Source organism: Diadema antillarum, unplaced genomic scaffold (genome assembly GCF_040938485.1).
Source record: "Diadema antillarum isolate AM-2024a unplaced genomic scaffold, OU_Dant_1.0 seq00000122_RagTag, whole genome shotgun sequence".
Taxonomy (NCBI): Eukaryota; Metazoa; Echinodermata; class Echinoidea; order Diadematoida; family Diadematidae; genus Diadema; species Diadema antillarum.
This window is the reverse complement of record NW_027271202.1, coordinates 1,175,772-1,190,972: the sequence shown is the minus strand read 5'-3', so window position 1 is coordinate 1,190,972 and position 15,201 is coordinate 1,175,772. Positions and strand designations below refer to the sequence as shown.

Here is a 15,201-nt window from a genome sequence, read left to right as displayed (position 1 = left end):
TTGTATGCAGATTGACAATGCCATAATGGCATAACTGGTAGTCTGAATGTGTTTGCTAGTTTCAGGGAGAGATGAACTTGAACTCTACATTTTCAAAGAATGTAAAATGAGCTTCAGGATGCATGTAAGTCTCAAGTCTCAACGATAAAATGGGCCAAGTTGCTAAACTCAATCTTACACTTGAGTCTTACACAACGTACACAGACAAACATAATCAGCCTGGACCACTCATGTGCTGTACATGATGTTTACCTACCTCTTACAGTTCCAGAGGACACAAGGGAACCACATCACCATACCGAGTTCGACAACACGAAAGATGACAACATATGAGTTGCGCTGCACTAGAGGGATGCTGTGAATGATACAAAAAGGGTAACAATCATCATTATTTGTCACTTTGTATCCTTCTACAATCAAGGATCCCATAATAAAACAATGTTTATAATCAATTCGATTCAATTCAATTCAATTCATATTAACCGTCCAATAAAAAAAAAACATTACAGGAAATTCAGAGCAGGAATTTTACATAAATCAAACTAGAAATGTCACTATGGCGACTGGTATGCCTCCGCCATAAGGCATGATGCTCCTAAAAGGTCTAAAGTACATGTGGACAATGTGTGATTACAGTTTCACAAAATTTGCAAAATATTAAAATGACATGTTTGTCACAAATGTGTTGAATGTTCACCTTCCTTGACCAAGGTTTAATTGGATGAATAGGAGGGCATGTATTTGGGGATTTAAGGACTCTAACTTGACTTTGACCCTCTCATAAGTTTTTGCATTGAGTAATTTTCAAGGTATGGAGAAAAAGTGCAATTTCTGTATTGAATAGTAAATTGTTCACCATTTTCATGTGGCCCTTGACCCTGAAATTCATAAGAGACTCACTGTCAGGCAGAACATGCATAAATATGTACTAAGTTTCAAGATAGCTTGAACCACTTCCAAGATATGGAGGAAGAAGTAAGTTCAGAACTTTCACTAGATCTTTGACCTTTTGACCTTTGACCTTTTTGAAAAAAAAAAAAAAAAAAAAACTTCCCAGGGAATCTATATTGGGTTATACATGCATACACCAAGTTTAAAAAAAATAATAATCCTGCTGGCATTGCATAAATATGAGGGAAATAGTAAAAAGTGTTGCCCTTGACCTCTGACCCCTGACATTTGACCCCATGAACCCCAAATTCCCTAGATAATCACTGCCAGTCAGTACATGCATATATACTATGTTCCATGAAGATACCTTGAACAATTTCCCCGATACGGAGAAAAAAGTGAAATTTTTAAATTTTTACTTGACCTTTTGACCTTTGACCTCATGACCCCAAACTTTCACCAAAGAATCTTAATTGGGTAATACATGTAAACATTAAGTTTCAAGAAAATATTTTCAGGCATTGCAGAGATATGGGGGAAATAGTGAAATTTTAGGCATTTGACCTTGACCTTTTGACCTTTGACCTTGAGCATGTGCACCCAAAAGTTGATTGACACAACTTCACTCCCTAATACACATACATGCCAAGTTTCATTACGATACCTCAAAAGGTTTTTTAGTTACGCTGTCCACAAAATTCATTACGGACGGACAACCCGAAAACATAATGCCTCCGGCACCACTTCGAGGCGGAGGCATAAAAAATAGCAGAGGAATGCACTTGTGTGATCTGCCTTCTTTCACCGTGTAGGATATGCTGAGTTATAGTAGTGTATTAAATGTCTTTACTAGTGTGAAATCTTTTCCAGTGTCTCTATCACCTCTTCAAACTTTTCTGTCATTTTAAAATCAACCAATCAGACACTTGATCCTGAAGGAGAGGCCTAGCTCAGTTGCCTACCCATGACTAGGGCAAGATTGGTAATAACATTTATTCAGCTACGGTTGGTGAATTAGGAGTATGCACATAATCTCTACTACCTGATGTGCTCGGATTTTCATTGTAGTCTCACATCACTACACTTCAACAAGTGACAAAGTCCCTTGCTTCACAGGTTTCTTATAATATTGAACTACGACAGTATTGTAAGCAAGAGGAGAGCAACCTCATCAGTGCCTTGATCGAAGGCTAATGAGGCTGACATCATCATCATCTTGTTTTCTAATTTCATGTAAATTTGTGATAAAATTCGCATTAAATACTCCTGATTAATGATGAGCACTGATCGAGCCCCTCTCGTGTATTGGAGTGGCCTAGACAGGTGGACAGCCAATCACGGCCCCTCCTTGCTGAGAAGTCTGCTCAAGGTACCGAGCCGGGCTGGCCAGAAGGTACAATCGTCGATTGGGCAGCTCAAACCGAGGCCAGTGAGGGAGATTTATTTGATATGATATAATATTTTGGAATTATTTTTCATAAAATGAAAATAATATACGGTAAAATTTGAAAATTTACAGAAATTTTGTGAATATATATTTGGCGTAAATATTCCTAGAGGAATGATAAATGCCAAATAAATTCAAATAACAACAAAAACAACATCTGACTCACCTCTCATTCCACTTTGCCTCTGTGACACTCATCATGAGGAAAAAAGCAGTCAAGATCTGGAGGGTGCCCTGAAAGAGGAGACCAAAGCGGGACAGGTGCAGGGTTCGGGGATCCAGCGAATTACTGGCACCGGCAAAGGCACCCTTAACCTGGGAGTGAGAAATACAAATCATAGACAATTAGCAAATGGAATCAGTCTGGGCATTACAATAAATACACAGGGGAACATGAATGAAGTGAAGGAAAATAGGTGTCATCTAATACAATTATTAATAACAATCATTTCAATCAGGCCTACCTTCTCTTCCCAAGCTGCCTGGTCTTATAATAGTTTTAGAGAATACCAAATTGAGAGCAAGAATGTATCCAGAGTATCCTCACCTTAAAGAAAACCTCCACCCCGTAAGCCAGGAAGAGGATGACTTCAACAAAGATAAGTGTGGCAAAGAATCCTTGGCAGATTTTGGTTAGGAAGACAGGTTCGGTGACAAACACTGATGCAACAAACTGGGCAATGAGGGCAGCATACAGGAAAGCATTGAAGACGAGGAAGTAGACCAGTGACTTGGATAGCGACCCGGGATGCTCGTAGCTTTTGTCGGTGATGTGGAACGCCTGGATACCAATGAAACAGATTTTACATATTTGTCTTAAGAAATGATAACTCTTAACACATGCTGTAAAAAAAACAATAATAATTTTCAGACAAATTGCAAAGAAGAGGACAACATGCAGATGTGAGCCTCCACTTTAAGGCTGTTGTGATACCAACGTTATGAAACTAAAAGGGAAACTCCCTACTTTAACATAAGAGGAAGAAGTATAGAATTTATCACTGAAATCAAGTGACACACTGTGGAAAATTTCTGCACACCTGGATGAAAGGACATAAAGTGTAGGGACATTCTTATTGCCAAGTTTTCTTTGGCAGAAAAAAATCTGATCTCATAAACTGTTGCTCTTGGGCCTGGGTTTCCCATGAGCAGCATGCACTTAACTCTTGACTGTATATCATGACAAAACACAGCTTTTATCAAGTTCTACATCAATATATTATATGTGTTCCTTCATAGAAATATCCTCATAAAGCTAAGGAAACTACAAAATGAGGCAATTAGCTGAAGTACATTGAATTTGATATGTGTTCCAAATCAAAACTTGAATGTTTTACCTTTCTCATATTCAAATTTCACTGTCTTCAAATCTTTCAAACTTTAATAATGTTACTATGAGGTCTTCTGATGCAAGTCTCTGACTTAAAGTTAACATCTTTTTGTCAAGGACAGTGGGCCACACTGAGTTTCCTTTAAATTGTTGTGACCCCTGAAGTAATCAAATACTTGAAGGCAAGTGAAGACAAGACTTCTGACTTTAAATCAATTTTGAAAGGCTACAGCCTAATGCTAAAAAACCTGGCTTGCTGGTACGACAGCTGCTGTCAGTAGATCAGAACCAGGGACCTCAAGATTAAGAGTCTTCAGTAATAACCACTGGACCACAATAGATACACTGGGATCCATGCCTCTGTTTATCACAAGGAGAGATATCTATATGTAGGCTCCATTTCATAGAAAGTTGCTATGGTACCAATTCTCGCTGCTGTGGCAAGTATTATGGTGATGACAAGAATCCTGCCCCCTAGTTGGCTGTTGCTACAAGACATCGCTATTCTATCACAATTTGCCATCTTATCGTCTTTCAAGAAATGAGATCCTGGTGAGAGTTTGGCCTTACCTCAGCCCAGAAGCAGACACACAGTGAACAGCTGGAGAGGAGGAAGGGGTAGTACATACTGAGCAGGTTGGCAGCCCAGTGGTGAGGGATGTATTCCTGGAGAAATATGAGCCATTCAAATCTAAATTGTTGAAACAACTCACTGGGAGAATTGTAAACTCTACCACTATGTTATCAAACATTGACTCTGTAAGAGAGTTCTTGAATGTGAATTTAATATGAACTTTAGTAATGAAAATAATGATGGTGGTGATAATGACACTACCCCTTTTACACGTACTTCTACTACAACTGCAACAACAACTACTACTACTACTACTACTACTACAACTTCTACAGTCAAACCTGTCGTTTAGCGGCCACCTGTTTACAGCTGCTGCACCAACCTGCTTATAGCGGCCAGTGAAAAATCCCCTGCACAAACTTGCTGTATTCTACTAGTATACCCTTTATGTAGCAGTCCCCTGCCTGACGCAGCCAGCGGCCACTCATTTTGATTCCCGTGGTGAATATCTAAATGCATATAGCAGTCACAAGTAATTAAATCTTCAGTCTATTAAAAATCAAAAGAGCAGAAGTATGATTTAAAACAGAAAATTCAAAATAAAGTAAATTGTACAAAGAAAAAATCCCCATATCAAAAAGCTGCTCATGCAAACTTAGTTGCTGGTTTTTTTTTGAAGAATAACATGCAGTATTTTATGCCATTATACAATGCAAGTGTTGAAATTCACAATGGCCACCGACCTGTCTCTAGTGGCCGCTATAGACAGGTTTGGCAGTACTACTATTACTACTACTCATCTCATAATGTGTTTGACTGATAACTTCAATTAAGCTTACCATTAGGGTGAAATACAGGCCCCTGCTGAATGTAGCAAGAATCACCATGATGTAGAGTGTCTTCTGGGTAGTGATGCTACACGCAGCTCTGATGGAGTTGGTCTTGGATCTCTGTTGTTCTGTCACCATAGTCAGTATCTTAGTAAGGTGAAAGGTCAAAGGACAAAGGTGAGGTGTGAACAATACACTTACTCTTATGGGCACATTAATTCAAGCATGAACAGTGACAAAAGCAACAAATTAAAGTTTGGGCAGAATTTCATAAATGGCAAAATGTATGGGTATGCTTGAAGCAAATTTTATCAAGCTTCCCTATCAGATTTTGGGAAATTTCAGTAGCGTATGTCCTCACATGTCATTCATGGAAGTATCTGGGTATTGTTTATCACATTGATACTTTTATATGCACATTGACCAGAAATATAAATCCCTTACCATGTTCACTGGTTTTAAGATTAGTCATAGTATGCAATGAATGTTTTGGGGAAGATTGTCTCTGCAAAATCAGAGAGTGCTGAAAACAGTTTTTCCAGACAACCCAATATTGATAATGCATTTTGAAAGAAAAAAAAACCCCAAAACTTACAGACTAGGCACACACTACCAGAGAAGCATTTAATTCAACGTGCACATAAATCAGAGAATATGCTGTTCATCTGCATACTCAAAAGAGATTTTTGTTGTTGTTCTGGAAGTGTGTTCTGTGAGATTAGGCTTGAACTGAACCCAGGGGATGACATCACATAAATTTCTCTCCCTAAGCCATACCGCTAAGGGTCCATTACTTTAAACATGCACATAAAAATTCATATGTGGTAACCTTTGCAAATTTATGTGAGTTTTAGTTTCCCAAGGTAACTTGGCAAATGGCTTTGTATCACCCTGCCAGGACTTAGGGATGATTATGAATTTAAGCTTAAAAGAGTTCTTGATTCACTTGGTGGAATGCAATCCAAGAGGCTGTTATCTAAAGTCAAATAAACCTTTGAAAATATGCCAGTCAAAACACATAAATCACTGCCAATGTTACAAGTACAACCAAAGTAAACATTTCTCTCCAGGAGTGCAAACACTTGTTACACATTTATAAAAGTCAACAAAATTTGAGAAGAGAAAATTGCAGGAAGGTAAACACTGGAAGTAATTTGACACAATCTACCTGTCCCTGAATTTTGTTTGTTATTGATTTGAATACATATACAATTTGGGACAATGTGCCATAATATTATCAAATGATTATAAAGCCAAAAGATAGCCAATGTTACTTAAAATAGAAGTGAATATGTCGAGAGGTCATAAGAATTCATTGTAAATAATGACATGGTATGAAATGTAACATCATGTTAAAGATCCAAATCCGTCACAGAATGTTTCAGTAAGAGGGCAGGCATCATCTGTATCAAATTTGCAAACCAGAAAATTTACCATTGCATGCTGATCTAAAGAAGGGCATATTTTATAAGTCCAAGAATATTTTATCTACTTTTCCTGCACTGATGCAGTGAAGCACATATAAAAAAGAAAAAAAATTGAGTAATAAAAGTTCTTCAAAAACTTTGATTACACTATAACACACAACATCTAACTTGTACTCTTGCCCTCAAAAAGTTTTCTTGGAAAATAGATAAACTGTAAACAATAAATTTGCCATCATATAGAAAATGAAAATATATTGTGTGTAGTAACTTAACATATCATTCAGTTATGCTTTTTCACTATAACATTACAAAGGATATATCTCTCAATTGTACATATAAAACATATGAAAAATATTGTTGGTTTATGTTTGTTTGTTTGTTTGTTGTTGTTTTTACTTACAAGGCAATTTTCACCTAATATCGTGTAAAATGGTACGGCTGTACGTATAGTTGTACTCAGACATACTCTAGCTTCGGGAAAGAACCAAGTCCTGCATGGCATATTTTTATATACAAACAAGAAAAAGATAACACATTAATCAGACATATTCTACTGAACAGCTTAACATACATGTAATGCATTCTACAATGCACTGAAATATGTGTATATCTCCAGTATGCTCCTATGACAAAGTAAACACTGTAATCAGGAAGTCATAAAAAGCTTTAAACTATGAACGCTATTGCACGTGTCATCTCTAATGCCATGGATCCTGTATTTAATGGCCAAGATCAGCCAAGCACTAGACATCACATGACTTACCAACTGTATCAATGCCACGATGCCAAGGAGAAAAAAGATGGAGCCGAACGCCATAAAGTATGTGTTGTTTAACTCTTCACACTCCCCTCCTTGGTACTGGACCTGTGTCATGACAGAGACAAGATAAGGCATAATGAGCCGTTTGCAGCTCCCAGCACGTTTCCAATCAAATCACTCCACCTTAAATCAGACAAGATCATTGACAATTTGTTACTGCTGCCTTTCAACACGCTACGCATGCACTGTTGTGTTGTCAGTTAACAGCTGTTATCCTTTTTTAAAATGTGCACATATGTGACATAGATTAGTCAGACACTCAGGGAAGTACAGTGTAGGACGGTCTTGTAAGATAGTAAACACACAAAGCATTTAGCATTGACTTCTTCCTGATGGTCACACAGATGTGTTAAATGTCAAGGATGTCCGTCACCTGAGTTCTACATTGTATAATCATTTGATGCATTATTCATGAACACATCATTAACCTGCAGCAAATCAAAAGTTTGTAATAATCAAGAAGAATACAGCACAATCAACCAGTGAAATTGTATCATTAAGACACTTTTCTTATTTAGGAATACATTCATTTCTCACTAGTCAGGTAAATGCCATTGCAATATTCAAAATCTTATACGATGTGAAATGGCCAAAACCAAAGCCTTTCTGACACATACTGATTTGAAAAGTTCAGTGATATTAGATTTCAACATAAACCACCTGCTGGCAGAGTCCACTATTATGTTTAAATATTACTAAACGCATTCTATGCTCAGTCAACCTCAAGCACACACATAACAGTGAATGTTTTCGTATTTGAAGTTCACGTTTTCCTATCGACAAACCCAGAATACAACCAAAAGAGAAACTAAATAATGTGGCAAAATACCAAATTCCATTAGAAAACTGATTTTGCCTACATTTCATTCAAAATTTGCAATCTGCCCACAATTTGGAGACTAATTATGATTTTCATGGGATAATTAACCCCCCCCCCCCAACATTTTTTAGTCTGATAAGAATCTGACGACTAAGAACAAGCAAGTTTGCTAAGTGAAGAGCACTGTAGTGTGAAAAGGTTTGGAAATGCAATATTACGTAATTATCTTGTCATGCCAGTTTTCTGGGGGAAAATCACCAAACTACTTTACACTGCTTGGAAGTACTGTGATGAGTAAATGACATTTAAGGCAACTTGCCCCATGATTCCTTAACACCTCAACAAAGAGTAATTTACACCTCTCCTCTCCCCTTAATTTGTATTAGATGTTCTTTACACCTCTGCATGACTGGACACCTTTACCTGACTTTCAGAGCTCACTGCATTTGGTATGTAATACAGTCACAAGTAAACAGCACAAGAAAATCACTACCGGTAATTAGGTATATGGAGAGCATTTATCTATAAGTTATGACAAGTGCAGACAGGTACGTGTCAAGTCATGGTCAATGACAACATCACCCTCCTTTTTTGTTTACTGACATGATGCATGAGCACATCGATAGTACAAACAAGAAGTCTTTCTACTGTATATGCTGCTATTTTGCATACAGATACATGCTTGTATCTTTGCAAAAGAGGTTGCAGACATTTTTGGGAGTTATTGTGTTCGTGAATTGACATTGATGCTGTGGTATTACTATTCTAGTGCATGGCAACATTTTCGTGTGTTGTCAAATTTGCGATCCAAATGTTATTCGGGAAATTCATGAAAATTAAACCCTCACAAATATAAGAGCTTGTACAGTATCTCTCGGTACACTTTAGGGTTTATCCAATATCTTTCTAGTCTATTGCTGCACTGCAATCTCCAATGAAATAAAACTGTTGCTCCTTTGCAATGATGCAGGTCCTGTACAGGAATAGGCAACCAAAACCACTCTATGACTACAATCTACAGCAGACATACAGGCAAGTATTAAAGATTTGTTTCTTGGGGTTTTGGTTTCTTAAACAGGCATTATGTACTGAAAGCCCTCGTCTTGCTCCCGAGTCATCAATAATGCACATTGCCCTCATTTGAATGCAGACCTCAGGGTCATGGGGGAGTCACTTTTACATTCATTCATCAGAGATTATTCATGCTACAAATCATCATGTGACTAAAGATCATTGTATACCCACCACACACACGCAGGTGCCATTTTCACACTCTCCCCGATATGAGCAGTTGTTGGGGCAGGTGAGGTTACTATAGACCAGGTCTAGTGAAGCCATGATTGTTGCTACGGTGATGTTCCACATGTCGCCCTCGTCCTGGCAATCTCTCTGCAAACCAACCCTGAGCCGATTAACTTCGGTTGGAGCTCTTGGGCTTCACCTTTCACCATCATTGTCCGTTCATTTGGAGGGCACTGGATAATTTCCCTGCATACATTCAGTCAAAACAGATCACTGTCAATCATAACCACGTACATTGGACTTTTATTGTACCATACTACTAAAACATGGTATGTGCAACACAATACAGCTGATTTTTGCTGAAGGCATTGGTAAGATACTAAACAGAGAATTTCAATATTCTCAGCATTAATGATTGGCATCAGTTAAGCTCATATCACTGTAATGGCAAATACAATTGTACCTTTACTACATGTACATCATTTTCTCTTGTTTACGAGTTCCAGTACCACACTTTATCCTGTTCAACAAGGAAAAGTAGAAATTACGCGGTGCGTAAAATATGTCCCCGCCGGAAGTAGCATTTAGTAGCAAAATGTACAATATCGGTAAAAAATCAAGGTCAAAGGTCAAAGAAGTCAACGGTCAAAATTCTGTGTAGAAGTTTTGAAGCCCTCACCTAGTGCCATCACAAAAAGCAAACGGAATCGAAATCGGGTTAGAAATGGCGAAGGAGTAGCATTTTGTAGCCAATGTACAATATAGGTCAAAAATCAAGGTCAAAGGTCAAAGAAGTCAAAGGTCAAAATTCTGTGTAGAAGTTTTGAAGCCCTCACCTAGTGCCATCACATAAAGAAAACGGAATCGAAATCGGGTTAGAAATGGCAAAGGAGGAGCATTTTGTAGCCAATGTACAACATAGGTCAAAAATCAAGGTCAAAGGTCAAAGAAGTCAAGGGTCAAAATTCTGTGTAGAAGTTTTGAAGCCCTCACCTACAGACTGTAGTGCCATCACATAAAGCAAACGGAAATGAAATTGGGTTAGAAATGGCAAAGGAGTAGCATTTTGTAGCAAAATGTACAATGCAGGTCAAAAATCAAGGTCAAAGGTCAAAGAAGTCAAAGGTCAAAATTCTGTGTAGAAGTTTTGAAGTCCTCACCTAGTGCCATCACATAAAGCAAACAGAATCGAAATCGGGTTAGAAATGGCGAAGGAGTAGCATTTTGTAGCCAATGTACAATAAAGGTCAAAAATCAAGGTCAAAGGTCAAAGAAGTCAAAGGTCAAAATTCTGTGTAGAAGTTTTGAAGCCCTCACCTAGTGCCATCACATAAAGCAAACGGAATCGAAATCGGGTTAGAAATGGCGAAGGAGTAGCATTTTGAAGCAAAATGTACAATATAGGTCAAAGGTCAAGGTCAAAGGTCACAACTGAAATTCTGTGTAGAAGTTTCAAAGCTCCCATGTAGTGCTATCATATAAAGCAAACAGAATCAAAATTGGCTCATAAATGACAGAGAAGTAGCAAATTGAACATTTTGATCACACACGGACGCACAGACAGACGCACAGACAGACAGACGGACGGACGGACACACGGACACACACACGTACGGAGCCCGTTTCATAGTCCCCTGCTCGAACTCGTTCGGCGGGGACAAATATCATGGCATAGTATCATACAGTAGATAACTAGGTACTGTGGTATGTATTGTTCGCTTAATGACATTTTCTTGGGCCTTGCGATGAAATTTCTTTAAATGGTGAAGTAGACATGTGGTGAAATCTCTGCATTCATATGAATTTAGCATGTGATAGTAAATTCATTATTTGTCCCGCTTCACCTGAAATAGCCTCATAAAAGAAGAAAACCTTTACGGATAGAGGACACTTCAACATTCCTTCACAAAGTGAGCTCTGCTCAAAACGACTGACATTTTCAGAAGGAAAGGAAGCATATTTAGAGGAAATCAAAGACAGAACCAGATGGAACGGGCTGATATGGATACTTGATAAGTCATCAATTTTCAACTGAACTGTACTTGACTTTTCCATCAACAAACTTTTGATAGGATGTTTATTCAATTACTGGTGATCTGACACAGGATGGCTGGCATAACATTTTACTCATCCAGGAATGTTGAAAGCCCCCCCCCCCCCCCCCCCCCCTTATGGTGTTATGGATGCCACAGAATTGTGACAGTACTCATACAATGTACATGTAAGTATGGTATTGCTTGCAGAAAAAGTCACTTCATATGCACACTATTATGAATTATATATTGATACTCTGGAACATTTTACTGGTTTTTGCATCTGCATGCAAAAGAGAGATACGAGCGTATCGGAAGGACATCTAGGTCACATGACTGCGGCGGTCACTTTGCGGTGATGGAAGGACATCATGGTTTGCTGACGTTCAAATGGTCTTAACTTTCTTATCGTTTCTCCAATCTCGCTGGCTGGCGTGTTTACTGATTGAATGCTTTCATCTCCCTTGGCCATCTTTCCTTCAGGTTTGGATCAAAGCCAGGTTTAATGCTACTCTGTCTCTTTGAATGACCCACACCTACACGAAGAATAAAGGGGACATATCCTGATCGTCCTTTCATTGTGAAAATAGTCAACGAAAACAAAACCAAGGTTTCAACGACCTTCTGTCTTGAAGAGTAATAAAAAAGGCAAACAAGATTTGTGTGCTGTGAATGTGACCGTCATGTTACCAAACCCACTGAAGAGTCCCGAAAGCAGCAAACCAAGAAATGGAAGAAATTTCTCTGTTCCTTCTCCTAGAATGAAGCCAAGGGGGAGCCGTAACTTTAAAAGAGTTCCAGACCATTTCTTTGAGTGTGTGTTTCTTTTTTCTTTCTTTCTTTCTTTCTTTTCTTTTTTTTTTTTTTTTTTTGGGGGGGGGAGCTTTTTTCTAATCAGAACTGTTGTGTCACTCTGATGGGGTATACCTACCATAAAACCATTACCACAAACATTACAGTAGGCCAACATCCCTTTCAGACAAGATGAAAGTCAGGAGGACTTCTGAGGACTGTTTGGTACTCTGGCTGATTAGTTAGTCACATATGGTATCCACATTAACATTGGCTTTTCAAAGGCTATACAAATCACTTTTCATGTTTCTGAAATTTACTGGTGCTTTTTGTGTATGACATGTTTGGTTTGTGTGGTGTGTGTTGTAGTGTACAGAGTGGGGTGAGTGGGGAGTGACATAAGTCCTGGAGTTATCCTCAATCTAGAGTCAGACTGTTTGTTTTTTACTCTTTAGGAGGCTATAGGTATGACTTCAAAAACATATTTTTCACTCAGCAGTCAATAACTATATCCAATACCATTTGGAATACTGGAATCGGAATAGTACTGTAATACAAACTGCATTCTGCAATTCTGGACAGATTTCTCTCAATTTACTAAAGATGCTATCATGACATCAAATACAAGCATCATTAAATGACAGGCTGTGGCAGTTTAATATTTCATCATGTTTCTCTCAAAGCCTACAAAATACTTACTACATTGTATATTCTAAACTAATGAATATTTTGATACAAAGTCCAATTTTCATTCATTAGAACTCTCTGGTTTATTCAGAATAACCCCTGTTTGGTAAGCAGCATTACTGTAGGCCTATACGTTGAATAATTTGTGTGGTTTTTGTTATCGTGAATTTCAAAAGTCAGGTGCTATGAATGGCAATTATGGCAACACACAAAAATATTAATCCGTTGAGGACGAGTCCTGAGTATACTTGGGCAAGTGTCTACGGAAAATGCATGTTGTAGCAAAATCAAACCATCCTCAATGGGTTAACTTTGATCCCGATATGAATGTATTTCCCTGTTCAGTCCGATGCTCCACAATCGCCAATTTAACCATTTGCGAAATTACTGGGAAGTCGGGAATCACAAATTAGACTCCCTAAATGTGTTATATGGCGTACACAGTAACTTTTTGCACACATATTGTCTGTCATGTCTGTCACAGTCAGCACTTCTCTCACTCTTTGATATTTATATAAGGTCACATGTTCCAGAAAATAAATCATCTCATATTTGCATTGATCCCTATTAAAGCTAAATGCTCAATTACAGCCATGGCACCTACTAGCATATGAAGTTAGATCAATTTAGATACAACATCTTGATGGGGTGCAATGTACACATAATGGCATTCAAGCAACAAAGTCTGAACAACATTTTACATGGACCATCTTAACAGGCAGGTTAAAACAAAAACAAACAAACAAACAAACAAAAAACAAAGTGTGGCTTCATTGTGCCAGACTCCAAACCCCTGAAGTGCAAGTTGCATTCCCCTTTATGGTCAAATTTGATGAAATTTTGATTTCTCCTTGAAGCCTTAAAATTAAATGTAAATTGATTCCCACAAAAGAATATACTTAATATGAGAGCAAAAAAACAACAACAAACAAAACCTAGCTATCAATTATAACAGTCCACTGTCAAAACCAGTGCAGCCACATAAAAAGTGGATAGAACATAAAATAAGGAACAAAGTTATAAACATGATGTCAAGCAGTGACATGTTGACATAAATGAGACTTTGTATGCATAGTGTATGCTCACAATCCAATGATTTATGAGCAGTGCATAGTGCTGGTTCTCATTTAATGGTAGGGAATTGTGGTTGATTAGAAGTGCTTTTTTTTTTTTTTGGTAAAGTCTCCCAAAACTGTACAAAAAAAAAGTAGTGATTGAAAGAATTAAACTCACTGCCTCAGAGGAAACAAGAGAAAAGAAAGCAAGTGAAAGACACACAAAAAGTAAAGAATCACCCATTTTGAGACGTTGGCAAAATGCCAACATGGATGGCAAATTCTCTTTCATTCAAGGTTCTCTTTCCTTTTTCACAGCACAGAGATGTACAAGGTAGACACTGGTCTCCTTAGTCTTTTCTTCTCTGGCAAATTTAGGGCACGATGTGTCTACAGTCAGTGTTTACTTTGAACCTGTGCAACTTCCATCATTTAGAGGACAACCACAGGGTAAACAACAATAAAAAAGACACTACAATTTGCTTGGTCCTCACAAAAGTTTCATGAACTTTGTATGGGTAAGTTCTTTACCAATCACACAAACATACAGTCTCCACGGCATTAAATCAGGAAACATTACACAGTAGAATCCCTTCATTAGTAACATATCCGTGAAAAGAAAAAAGAAATAAAACAACCAAACAAATTCATCCATCAAACCACATGCTGGGTGTTAATGAAAATGTAAACCACAACACACGGTTCACCAAACTTCTTGTTCCTCACATTTTCCAAGATCGCTGATCATAAGGTGAACAAACTTTGTGAAGAGGTGATCACACTTTAGCTCCACTACACACTGCCTGTATAGTGTCATCAGGTACAGCACTCATAGAGGTCTTATCACAGACTGATTACTCATTAACTCCACAGCTCAGTCCCATGATGCTTTGCTGAATGTACCTTGACCCTTGATGTAATTTTCGAGCTACAACCCATGACCATGAGAACATGTGCAACCCAGCATGGCTCACCCCCCCCCCCCATCACTTCCACAGCAAACCTAGCATATTCCAGACAATAAAAGCATCTTTGATATGGTTTTTATGCTTATTTACCTCATTATTCTCGAAGCTCAAGGTAAAAAATGTATGTTACACAATGCACTATATAGGACATTCGAAACTGCCATAAAATTAGCCTCATTACTTGATAACACGTCTACTCGACATAAGTGCTGTACATGCTCACAGTGAGAGGGTACTTTTTTCATGATGTTTAGCTCTCGTTAAGAAAAATTTGTATCTATTTTA

At 38.0% G+C, this 15,201-nt stretch overlaps 1 protein-coding gene across 1 annotated transcript in view; it reads right to left on the bottom strand.

Moving 5' to 3' along the window:
• LOC139727197 (uncharacterized) overlaps nt 1-15,201 on the bottom strand; it is a 32,111-nt gene that overhangs the window by 8,048 nt on the left and 8,862 nt on the right. The window contains exons 2-8 of the mRNA XM_071638155.1: nt 9,385-9,627; nt 7,263-7,364; nt 5,082-5,219; nt 4,239-4,334; nt 2,886-3,119; nt 2,505-2,653; nt 257-355 (exon numbers count right to left, since the gene is read on the bottom strand). Coding sequence (XP_071494256.1) covers nt 257-355; nt 2,505-2,653; nt 2,886-3,119; nt 4,239-4,334; nt 5,082-5,219; nt 7,263-7,364; nt 9,385-9,504 — 938 coding nt within the window. The 5' untranslated portion in view covers nt 9,505-9,627. The remainder of the gene's footprint in view (nt 1-256; nt 356-2,504; nt 2,654-2,885; nt 3,120-4,238; nt 4,335-5,081; nt 5,220-7,262; nt 7,365-9,384; nt 9,628-15,201) is intronic.